Source organism: Pseudopipra pipra, chromosome 2 (assembly GCF_036250125.1).
Source record: "Pseudopipra pipra isolate bDixPip1 chromosome 2, bDixPip1.hap1, whole genome shotgun sequence".
Lineage (NCBI taxonomy): Eukaryota > Metazoa > Chordata > Aves > Passeriformes > Pipridae > Pseudopipra > Pseudopipra pipra.
In genome coordinates, this window is record NC_087550.1 from 87327132 (window position 1) to 87340031 (window position 12900).

General features: G+C 35.5%; 1 protein-coding gene across 1 annotated transcript in view; it reads right to left on the reverse strand.

The window, feature by feature from the left end:
* Positions 1 to 12900, reverse strand: part of VWA3B (von Willebrand factor A domain containing 3B) — a 68894-nt gene that overhangs the window by 30508 nt on the left and 25486 nt on the right. Inside the window, exons 10-16 of the mRNA XM_064646251.1 lie at positions 10513 to 10709; positions 9718 to 9872; positions 7735 to 7873; positions 6225 to 6356; positions 3476 to 3574; positions 2574 to 2756; positions 1063 to 1190 (exon numbers count right to left, since the gene is read on the reverse strand). Coding sequence (XP_064502321.1) covers positions 1063 to 1190; positions 2574 to 2756; positions 3476 to 3574; positions 6225 to 6356; positions 7735 to 7873; positions 9718 to 9872; positions 10513 to 10709 — 1033 coding nt within the window. The remainder of the gene's footprint in view (positions 1 to 1062; positions 1191 to 2573; positions 2757 to 3475; positions 3575 to 6224; positions 6357 to 7734; positions 7874 to 9717; positions 9873 to 10512; positions 10710 to 12900) is intronic.

Here is a 12900-nt window from a genome sequence, read left to right on the forward strand (position 1 = left end):
GTAAGTGGTTAGTGCTTGTAAGTGTCAAAAAGAAGTTATTTCAAGTATATAACACCGGTTTAAGAAATGCTAAGCTGAAGTTTTCTGGTAATTTAAATACTGTTTTCAGATGCTTCGAACAGTGCAAAATATTTTCGCTATTATACTAATCTGCATTTCAAAGGGGAGTTCAAAGGAGGTTAAAATATTCTCAGTTTTTAAAATTATTTAAAAGTCCTTAGTTTATTTAAAAGATGTTCATTACTTTTAAGGTAACACCCTCATATCCTTTTAATAAGGATAGAATGTTCTGTAATAGCTAATTTGAATCCCAGGGGTAAGAATAAACCTACCATCAGCAATGAAAATATATGACACACATATATATGCATATATATATATATCTAAGTGCCAGCATTAATAAAAAATATGAAATTTCTAAAATAAACACTTAAAAATATTTTTATGCTGGACATCCTACCTGCCCTTCCATACACATGAAATCATTCCACAGCACTCTCCAATTTTCATTTATTTTACTTTATTTTTTATACTTTAACTTACTGTTTTTAATAGATTTCTGTCTTAAAAATCTGATTTCTTTTAACGCAATTTTTTACTTTTATACTATTACTTCACAGGTAAATACACAAATATATCTGTACATAATTTATGTTTCAATCAGCATATCCCAATGAGTGGCAATTTAGTCATGAAAACCAAGCCAGCCGTACCTATATGACAATAATTTTTCATTAATCCTTGAGATCAGAGGGAACAACTCTACCATGTGTTGGAGACAGAAAAATAATTTCCCCTCTATGCTTTAATTATTCCTAATATCTTGAGACTATTGATATATTTGAGATAATTTTGTTTCAGGCATCATGGTATTGGTGCATTTTTCCAGATTTTTCTTTTGCATTACCTTAGCTGTTAAAAAAAACCACCTCAAAACAACAAAGCAACAACCTTTCTTTTAAAAAGAGAATGTCAGAGGTTAAAAATGCAAGACAATGAAAAGGAGAAATGTAACAGATAGCTCTTATGTCTTAATAACAAAATAACAGTATGAGGACATACTTATTCTCTGGATAATTTTCTTCATTAAAAGAATCCATCATCAGGCTTTTGACATGAAAGGTCTTTACTTTCTCTAGGTCTTTTTCTCCTTGATCAATTTCTCGTTTCAAAAGATGTATGTCTTTATTCTAAAAAAAAGAAAATCATATGTTTTAGTACAACTAGGCCTAAACAAGTTTCATTTCTGAACTATGCAAGTTCTGATAATAATTTTGAATAATGGCTCAGGACAGCTTCCAAATTTTGTAGACTCTTTCAGGTAGACTCTTTTGCTTGGCATTACAGTCTTTAAAATTATTCTTCCTTTCTAGGAAAAAGACAAGCATTCCCTAACTAGCCAGTTACCCCTTGAGCTATGAACAGCCATATTTCTGAGTAATGTACTGAGGTCAGTAGCTCCACTCACTTCCAGCAAGCAAGAAAATAAATAAGCAAATAAATAAAATACAATACCAGTTACGTACAACTGGTGGCCTGTCATTCTACAGATCACAGCTGTATCACATACTGTCCCTGGGAATGACAAAACATACTCTTCAAGGGAACACTGGAGTGACTAAGAATCATTTGGATTAAGGAGGAGGAAACAGGAAGGAAATTCCAATGATGATCCCCTTACAACTCCCACAGGGCCAGAAGTGTAGAGATGTCCAATACAGACTTTGGCACTCATCTGTCCAATAAGAGCAGTGTCACATAGTCCACACCATCAGGATCACTCAAATTGCCCAGTACACTCTCTGATACTTTTCAAGAGCTGGATTATTTTCACATCTTCCTTCTAATTGGTGTTTGCAAAGTTCAAGTTTCCTGCTACTGTCTTATTCCTTGTTGTCCTCATTGTTCCACCACAACCATTTCTAAAATTTGTGGAATCAATTAAGTGTTGCTTTTAATTAAAAATAAGAATATGTTTCAAATGGATGATTCTGTTAGTCTATTCAGAAATTTTCTGCTGGGGATTGTTAGATTGAGCTGCTTAGTCACACCTGATAGATGACTGCTATTCTAGTCATTTTACTCATTATGGATCTCTCCCAAGTGGCTACTGTAGAGCAAACTTTTAACAAAATTGATGGAATCATTCATCATCATTCAAATTCAGCTCTGCATTCTCTCATTTTTTAACAGGATACAAAACATAGTTTCATTTTAAACAGTAACTTATTTCTGAGACAGCAGAGATCACACGTGTTTCTTCCAGAGCTGAATTTGGTCTGCATGTATTTTTAGGTTTTGGGTTTCAGGCGGGGGGCTAGGGGAGGGGGAATGTGTTTCCAGCAGTAGCATTACAAATGTACTTTGCATGACATTTGGGCTTTTTTGTTGCAGTCTAATAAAATTTAACAAGCAAAAAATGTCATACTTATTGCTTTTACATCACTTTGAAGATGACTAGGATTAACCCTCTTTTTTTTTAATAATCTATTGTAACATGAAATCACAATAATGCAAGTTGTGGTTCCTTCAACAGCATGAAGAAGCAAATATATTTATTTTCAGATACTCACAAGAATAAACTCTGCAGTATCAGGATCAGTCAAATAAATGTTGTAATAATGAAACCGTCCCTCTGTTTTAGTAGATAGTTCATACAAAAATTTATTAGCTTCTATATCATCACAGTTGAATGATACAGTATGGATGGGAATTTTACAATGAAGATGGACTTCAGCAAAAATTATTTGGGAGGGCTGAAAATTGGAAAAAAAGTATATTAAAAATGCGGCATCTAGAAATGTATTTATCAAAACATGGTGAATTTGTAAGAATTTAATCAGTCATACTGTTGCTTATAGACAGATATAGACCAGTTAAAAGCATCCACTTTATATGGATTGTTATTTCATGATTACATAAAATGAGCTAATTTAAAACAGATTTTGAAACACTGATAATGCATTAAGGTACAGGATGTAAAAATCTTCATTCGCAAAGCCTAGCCATGATGGAGTACTCTTTGTTTCTGAAGTCTTCAAAGAAATTACTAAAGTATAGGAAATTAAAATACTGCTTTGGTGTTTATTATCACTGGATATATATAAAAATATTTTTGGAAGTATATGAGTGTAGATATTTTTAATAAACAAAATTAGTTCACAGAAAAGTTGATTCAATATCAGGAAACAAAACATAAATCATAAAAGGCATTAGTAACCAGGTAAAAAGAAATCAGGTATTCATTAATTTTGAACTTAATAAAAATATTAAAAATAAGAATATTAATAAGTGCATATTAAGCCAAATTATCCTTTGGTAAAACATTAATATATGCTTCTAGATAGAAAAACTGTGAAACAACGCAAATAAACATCCAAGAGACTGCACAAGACTCAGCACTGTAGGCATGATATTCATCTCCTACTTCTGACACCACTTTTCTGCATTTTCTGTTTTCTCATTTTAGAAATACCTGGTCAGGTCTCCCATCCGTCAAGAGATAAATAGCCTGAGTGTCAGTATCAGCAAGAGCAATCTGGAGAGCTTTGAGTGTATTTGTGGAACTTCCAACCTAGGAAATCAAGAAGAAAGAGACAAAGAAACAGCTATAAATACTAACAGTTCTTTGCCTCTGTTCTTAAATTATTTTAGCACAAAAGTTATCTATAGCAACAAAACATGCCCAGTAAAGTAATACTGTGCCCACTAAAAAAAGTTTTGGAGTAATACTAGCATTTTTCCTATGTATGTCATTCACATACTTTGTGATCGTGATTTTTGTTTCTTTTTAGACTAAATGCAACTCTAAACTCACTGAAATGCATTTTATGGCTTATAGGAACCTAAAACCTACAGTTTACATCTTCAAATGTCCACCTTTCAAACATGCAGTGTACCAAACCTTCCAAATTAAAGGTACATGTAAAGTTTTACCAGTATGGAAAAGTGTTTCATCAAGTCTTAGTCTTTTTCTGGGGACAAAGCAAAATCCCTGAAAATATTTGGACCTGTTTCATGGTTGTATAACACCTGAATACTCCTCTGAGGGCAGGGAGGATTGTAGTGGTGCAAGAAGGAACTTGGGATCCACATACATAATGCATTGCGGAAGATAAACGTAAATCTCTAACATCAACCCATGCATAAAAAAATGTTAAGAGATAGCATTACTTTTTCAGTCCTAATAATTGTGTTAAGACTTCTTCCAGTCCTTCCCACCTCCACCAAGTTCTATTAGAAAGGGCAAAGTAAGTAAATCAGGTAAAATGAAATAGGAGGTACATTCTGACAGTGATTCTGTATAGCTGCATAAGAGTGTGTGGGCCAAGCAGCAAGACAGCTCATATACTTTATAATCCTATCTTCTAATTCACAAGCAATCCTTATCAGTACCCACTCACAAGAAATAACTAGCCAGAGACATTTTGTTTGTGCTAAATTTATCTAATATTCCTAATGTTTTAGTAAGCATCATAAAGTTTTAGACACATCACTCATTATTATGTGTAAATTGGCCATCCTGGCTCTTTTGATAATGGTACCTGGTTTTGAGCTAATTTGAAACAAAACAACTTCTTTCACTTCTTTTCACGTCATGGGAACATAGGGGGGATGCTGATGATGTGAGGAAAATAATTATGTACCTTATAGTGAAAGCTGTTCATTTTAGGTTTCTCAGTTGCTACTGTTACAAATGGACACTGGTTTTATCAGTGTTTAAACAACATTGACATACTTCAACTATGTGACATTACCACCTCTAAAATTTTCAATGTTATCACATCTAAAGGATTTTTAAGGAACAGTTAGTTACTGTTTATAGCTCAGCTTCCTTATTCATAATCCTGGGACCAAAGTGTATAAAATGAGATCAAAGGAGCTACTCTGGTTAATATTCCAGACCAATCCTCTGTTGATTTCAGCTTCACTGTAAAGTCAGCTTTCTGATCTCAGACTTACACATGCACTGCTTAAAAGAGGCTAAAAGGTCACCAGCAGATGCCAACATTGAAAAAAGTAGTCTGCTCTTGTACCATTTCCTGTACCACTTCAGATATCTAGAACTGAATTTCGAATGAAATTTATAATAAACAATTAACAATTCTATGAATAATGATGAACAAGGCCATTCCCAAATGCATATATAAGATGGTATCAAATTATGGTAGCTCAATGTATTATTGAACTTGCATGAAGCAGTACAACATATATGATTTAAACAGAGCCAAGTTTTCAAGTCTCAAGTAAAATTAACTAACCTCAGTTTTAAGTATTTGCCAACTGCTCAGTGAGGCCACACTAAAACTTTCTTTTCTCTATGTGTTGGTCTGTTAGTATTTTCTGAGAATGCTGTTATTTATCTTGCTTTATAGTCTCAGAGGCATTATGTAGCTTCCCCAATTCCCTCATCCCCAGGAATTTCGTATTAAGTCTGAGGAAGAGCTGTCATAATGCTGAGGAGTTTCATTACATAAACATGAGGGGGTTTGTGTCAGAAAATATAACATGGGATACATCTGTAGCACTGGGCAACTGATTCTCAGTCCTGTGCTCATAAGGTTGTCCACATTTGACACATTAGGTGGTCCTAAAGCTGATGACAGTTACAATGTGGGGGATGGTTGTGGCTAACTACAAGCATTTCTACTCTGTTTCAGGGAAAAGTGTTCAGATTTTGGCCACTGTCAGAGAAAGAATATTGGGTAGACAGATAGATGTTTGGTCTGAGTATGGTTGTTCTCATGTTTCTACCACAGCTAAAGTCACCTGCCTATCTATTTATCAACAGGGACTAGAAATGCTTCTCCATGTTGCTGACGTTTCCTGTACCACTTCTGAGCTGTAAGTCTGCCAGCAACAGCTCTCATAACCATGCAGCAGCCCTGCAGCCAGAATGACAAATTTAGACATGAGATCTGAGCACTGACATGTTTCCTGCAGAAATCAAATGGGCCAATGTCTGCATTGTGGCTACTAAACATAGAAGGCTGCAAGTTGAATTATTAATATGATTTGATAAACAGGTCCTCTGTTAAAGGGTTATTACACCTGACAGATGATATGTTGTACTCAGATCCACTAAGGTCTATACATCATATATATTTTCAGCTTACTCAAGTCAAATACTTAGTCAGTCCAAAATCACCCCAGCCACACAGAAAATGAGGAAACAAATACAACTTTGTACAAGCACGCTTTGTGATAATTAGTTGCCATATTACCTCAAGCTGTTTTATCCAAAGCCAAGCATCTTGCAAATTTTCCTCATTAACTTCAGCAAGTTTCTCTTGCCATGCCACTGCTTGGGCACTAAATTTCACAAAGTTAAATCTCTTCTTGTGTCTCAATTGTTCCTGCAAGAGATAGCATCTGAATTTTACATACTGTTAAAAGAAAGAATACTTGTATCCTGATATACTGAATACTAGCAGTTGTTTTAATTATTATATAGTTGATTATATGGTTACAATAATATTCAGTTATGGTGTACAGAGAGATATACAAAGACAGAGACAATTATCACTTACAACTATTAAGGTTACTTGAAATTTCCAAAGTAAGTCTCCATATACTCATATTTCTCAAACTACTTGAACAGCAAATGTCTAGGAGGGCATGAAACAGAGAGATGAAACTGGGTAGGATCAGTGGTGTTAGAAAGAGATTATCACTGCTTACCAAAGGAAATTGAAATCAGAAAGAAAGACATCATTTAGAGAAAGAGAAGAAGAATTCAAATAAAGAGCACTGGCAAGGGGAAAGCAGGAAAAAAATAAGTTAGGAATTTGCTGAAGTTGCTTTTGGAGAAAAGTAGTAAGTCAGGGAAAATTTGTGCAAGCTAGTACAAACTTTCAGAGCCTGAAACCTTTGCCTCCCTTTCATCACCATTTTTGTGCAGCTGCTTATGAAACCTTCTGGCACAGTATCTAATAAATTTCTAGAGTTGATCTGCCTAGAGGACCACAATATACTATGTCCTATGACTGCACCTAGCTCAAAAACCTCTGTCATAGTTTTAATATTTTTAGTCCTACTAATGATTCTATCAATGCCAGACTGATTGAATTTTTATTTGTCAGTTACTTCTTTTAGGGCTAAAGAAATTTAAGATTAATCATGTTTTAAGAGTACCCATTTCAAATATTAATGTACGCTACGTTGACATCATTGTAGACTTCTAAAACTAGGTGAGACAAATTCTGTCTTAGGTGTGTCTCCCAGTACTCACAGCTTTTGAGGTGCTTCTGCACTTTGCAAGTCCCATTGCAAAGTTCTGAGTCACTGCAAGATTCAATCAAGTTCAAAACGTTCTACACCCTCTATTGTAGAAGTATGAAAGTGAATTTAGAACACACAAATCACAACATGCCAATGGAACTGGATGATAAATGAAAATGCCAAAAGGTATTTCATTGTATAGCTTTTTCTCTGTGTGTTTTTTTCTTGTTTTGTTTTTTATCTTTTTTTAGGAGGAAGGTGGCTTGCGAGAAAGAACAACATAAGCTTTTTTATTTTATAACATTTTCTCTAGCTTTTTTCAAATATTTGTATAAATGAAGCAAAAATACAAATTTTTAATTGAAAAATGAGCACATGAAGAAAAATACAAATACTTTTGTAAAGCTGCTATTTAAAGAAATAAAAATAAATAAAAAGTGAAATAACAGCCATCCAGAAGAGATGAGCTACTCTAAAATGCTCCTAGCCTTCAGTATCATCACTTTGTTCTACCTGTATGAGCTGAAATATTTTTTCCTTCACCACTGGCAGCTTGTTGTTCATAGACTGGGATGTATCAATGAGAATATAGACATTATCTTCAAACACATTACCAAAGAGCCCTCTGCTTCCTTGTTGAAGCCACTTAATCCTAGGGGAGGAACAAAAGTATCAAAACCTGTTTCATAAGATCTTTGGAGCTCTGCATATCAGAATCTAACAGGTAGGATCTTTTTATCACTACTGTACTTCTTATTCTCTTTCCCTAAACACCTGTTAGTAGTCACTGTGAGAAGTGGTATATTGCCCTTGATGAACCCATCCTATGTCATTACATAACAACACAAGACATTTTTATTTTATAATTTCAGTAGAAATCCAGAGACAGACAAAAAGAGACAAAACAATACAGCACCTCTATAAAGTCAATTATCAGGTAGTTTAAGCTGGGAAATCTCATGTGGAAGCAACTATAACTATTGTCACTGTAACTATTCACCAGTCTGAACTCAGTAATCATTTAATCACATGCTACTGTGTCTCCCTTCTCAAGAAACCACTTGAGAACCTATTCTGTAAGGAACTTAAGCACTTTGAAGAGCCTTAATATAAAGCAGATGCTTCAATGGTTTGCTGACCTCGAGCCTTAACTGCAGACTAAGTTTTACATTTTAAAGAGGATTGGAGTGTGCCTGCCAGTTAAATACGTGCATACATACTGCTGTGCACAGAAATCCTTCCTCAGTAATGGCTGCAGCAAGTCCAAATCTGATTTCCCTTGAGAGTCGTAAAGTACCCATCTACTCCGAAACAGAGATGTTTAACAGATGGAATATAATGGTCCTGGGAAAAATATTACTCATCTCCACAGAGGTTTAAAAAAAATGATATCATGGAAACTTAAGGATCCTATTACATTTGCTACCAATAGCTATTTTGTCACTAATTATTTCCCCGAAAGTGTTTGATGAGGTCTACCAGGACTTTTTAACACTGAGGTGAACCACTCAAAATAGCAAACCCATAATCTCAGCTTGGATTTCAAAAATATACACTCACTAAAAGTGTTTATCTCAAATTTTCCTTTGACACTACATAAATGTTATCCTATGTACAGTAAGATGAAGAAAAACTAAAAGGAATACCAAAATTCTGTTTCACCCTGCTAAATGTAATCAGGCTGCTATACTTTTGGTAGAGAAGCAGCAATAAACTGAAAAATTCATCAATAAAATGGAAGTTCACATGCTTTCTTCAGTGAGACATCTCGTTGCCCTAATATACAAAACAGAGGGCAACATTTATTCTTTCTCTCAGTTCTACAATAGGTTACCTTTGTCTTCTAGGGTAGCTTTAAAAGCCAATTTACTCTAGGGCATCTTTAGGACAGATTAATCAGACCCTTAGACTGCCTATTTTTTGGTAGATGTCCTACAAAATCTAAGAGTGTCTATATGGCTACAGAAATGTAAACTAGGCAGGTAGTTTGAGCACTGAACTTCTCATCATGTGCATTACTTAATAGCTCATGTCCTGACTCTGATCTAGACTGTTCAAACTTGTCTTCAACAAGAAATTGCAAAAGATAACCATTATCAGCATGCTGTACTGTGGCTGTGCTACTTGGTGTTCAAGGTATCTCAAGGGATACTAGGTATACAGGATGAATATTTATTAAGTTTTACTGATGATTCTTTAAGTTCTCTGCCATCCTATAGTCCCAATACTTTTTGGCACTTTCAGCAGTAATTCAAAAATGTGCAGACTGACTTTCACATTTGTGTTTCAGAAGGAGAACAAAAGATAAAACTGTTCATCAATTTTCTTACATGGTTACTAAGAAATCCTACATATAAGATTATGATCTAAAATAGATTTCTGGCTCAGTACCACTACTGTCAGTTTACCAACCACTTCAGCTTATTATGACAGTAAATGTCAAACATTTCAGCAACCATGTAAAATAATACAAACTGAGTTTATGTGAACACTAACCTTCCTTCCACTTGTCTGAGAGCTGTCCTCATTTTCTCTTCGTACTGCTTATACTTTTCTGTACTAACATATATGTGAACTACAGATCCATCTTTCCAGAGGGTATGTACAAACCTGTCACAGTATCTTGCATGAATTACCTTCCTTTTTGTCTCCTACAACAAAGAAAAACATGTTTCATGTTCCAAAACACATTATTTTGCAGTGCCTTTAATATCTGGTGAACAAACTTCAAATGTACATGCTTGTTGCACATGAACAGGTGGAGAAATAAACATGAGATAGGATGGTCACAGAATTCGCTCCTAGCAAGTCAATAAAAACTGGTTTTATTCTTAAAGCTAGTAAAAGCAGAAGCTTTACCATTACATCAAACAGTGTAATGGTAAAGCTTGAGAAAAACAAATAGAAGACATATTAATCCAAATTTGTTTAAGTACCTGCAAACACTGCAGCAGGTGAGACTAACACATATTCTGAAGACAAGCAATCTTTGCTCCACCACACAGAAATACACAGAAAATGATGGCATTGCTTAAGCCAGTCCTGATCTTTCCTTTCAGATTACATGGGAACTGGCAAGGAGTCTTTAAAAGAGTCATTTTTAAATAGCCCTTTGAAACATTCTTTTCAATACATTCTTTGTCCCTATAATTAATAAGATGATTTTAACAAAAACTACAAAACAATGAGGCCATATACTATATCATAAATTCCTCCACCAGCCAAGTTTTCAAGCTTCCAAAGAAAAAACAAACAACTCACAGGATGAAAGGGAAAATTAACAACACTCACAGCATCAGTTTGTGAAGATTCATCCTCTGGTTTAGTTTTTATGTCAACAATCCCATCTACATGGCGGAAAATACAATCAGCAAGTGCATCATACGGTGTGAGCTTCTGAGCTTTCAAGCCATATTTCTGCAACCACTTCTCAGAAGTCAAATACTTGTCATATACATGATTTTGTAATGGATGATCAGTTTTGGTTGCTAATAAAGAAAATACAACAAACAAAATTTCCTGTATAACGTGGTTCAGTTTGGTTATACTATTTTCAAAACCAGGTTATGATACTAGAGTCAAAATTTTCAAACTTTTTCTGCTTGCTCTGACAGCATTGGAGTGAGCAGATATTTCTGAGTAATTTTTAACAGCCTCTACTTTGGTTGTGGGGTTTTTTTCTTATCAGACAACTCATTGTAACGAATTCCTTTATAACTGGAAAAAAATCCAACATCAGAAGACATTAAACAGTGACAAGATCAACATATAAAAGGAATACTCTTAATAGTTTAATTACAAAATGCCAGAAAGTATTCCTGTATAACATGTCTAAATTCAAGAAGAATCATTTGAGAAAATGAAACTACAGAAGATATAACTGAAAATACAGTTGAGTTGGTTAACATTATGTAGTGGGTTTCTGTGGGTAGGTTTTGGTAGTGGGGGGGTTACAGAAGTGGCCTCTTAGAAGCTGCCAGAAGTTTCTCCTGTCTGGTGGAGTCAATGCCAGCCAGCTCCAGGACGGACTTCCTGCCGCTGGCCAAGGCCGAGCCAATCAAGTGTGACAGTAACACCTCCGTGATAACATATTTATGAACAGAAAGCCATTCTGCCAAAAGAATTCCAGCCAGGAAAGAGTAGAGTGAGAAGATAGGAACAACAAGGTAGACACCAAGGTCAGTGCAGAAGGAGGGGCAGGAGGTGCTCCAGGTGCCGGAGCTGAGCCCCTGCAGCCCATGGTGCAGACCATGGTGGAGCAGCTGTGCCCCTGCAGCCCATGGAGGACCATCTCTAGTTCTACACCCTCTTTCAAGCATTTTCAACTGATACTGAAGAAAACTGGCCTTTCTTTTTGTCTGATCTGGTATAACTGTTCTTATGTTTACCCTTTCATATCATATTGTCTTACAAATTTTTCCAAGGGCCATCTTAAGGTAGGGCACTGCACATCTCTGGATACTGGTAATAAGATAGAGGGCTCTACACTCACTCATCACCACCTCGATAAAACACAACTAAACCAAATGACCCTGCAGTGGGGCTCATAGCAGCATGAATTTGTTTTGTCACACTTTAATTTTGGTGGACCTGGGTGGTATAAATGTCTATTCCATTTAGATGCAGCTACAGTGATAACAGCATTGAGATCCTGAGCCTGTAAACAAACCTATGGAAGCATCTACTGCCCTTACACACAGAGAGATCAGCCAACATTAAGGCACATGCATGGTTGGAGCCTGCTCATGTGAAAATATTTGCTTTAGGACTGCCTGTGGTCCTAAAAACAAGTGTCACAAATGCACTCACAGAATTTTAAAAAGAAAACTTGTTTTCTTTTTTCCACATGCTTTGTGTAAAAAGTCATGTCTCAGTTCAGGTAACCAGTGCATTATCTGGAGTGACAGCAGAAAAGTTTACTCTTTCTCTGTTTCTTCTCCTGCAGAACATCACAGTGTTCAGAACAAACTACATTTTGCAGCAAAGTATTTTAAACAGGAAGGCAAAATGTGGAAGAAATGCAGGCAAACTGAAAGACTGCAGTTATTTGGATGAACGGGTAATAGTCAAATAATGCTGAAGAACTGACCGAATAAATCATACTGTTAATTTAATTTCTTTTAAATTATTTATGAAGTGATTATATATGAAGGCAAACACTAAAAGAACATTAAAGCTGCACAGTCAGGAACACACAAATAAACATTGAAATTAGGGCTGCTCTTGCAGCTTTATTGTGGTCTCTTGGTTCATATGTATTACAGAAGAGCTGTTTAACTTCATATGGGAAGGCTTACTAACTCAGAAGATGATATTATCAGTATAAAGAACTGTATTATGCCTTCACAGAAGAAAAAACTCTAGTTTTAATCATGCAGAGCTATGTTATGGACAGAAATTCAAACCCAGCAGCAAAGAAAAGCTTCCAGCTTCAAATTATCATCACCATCCCGGTCACGTATCTTAACACAGTTCAAGTTCCCGACCAACTGACAGCACAAAACATTCCTCAGCAGGTGATTCAGAAAGTGGCATCTGGCCTCAGCCTCCATCTAGCCAAAGTAAAAGCAATTGCACTGCAAAAACAATACTACAGCTACACAAAATCACCCATGACTTATGCTAATTCAACCTGAATCTTGTATCAGCTTACACAAAAAGTACCAGTAGACACTGCGT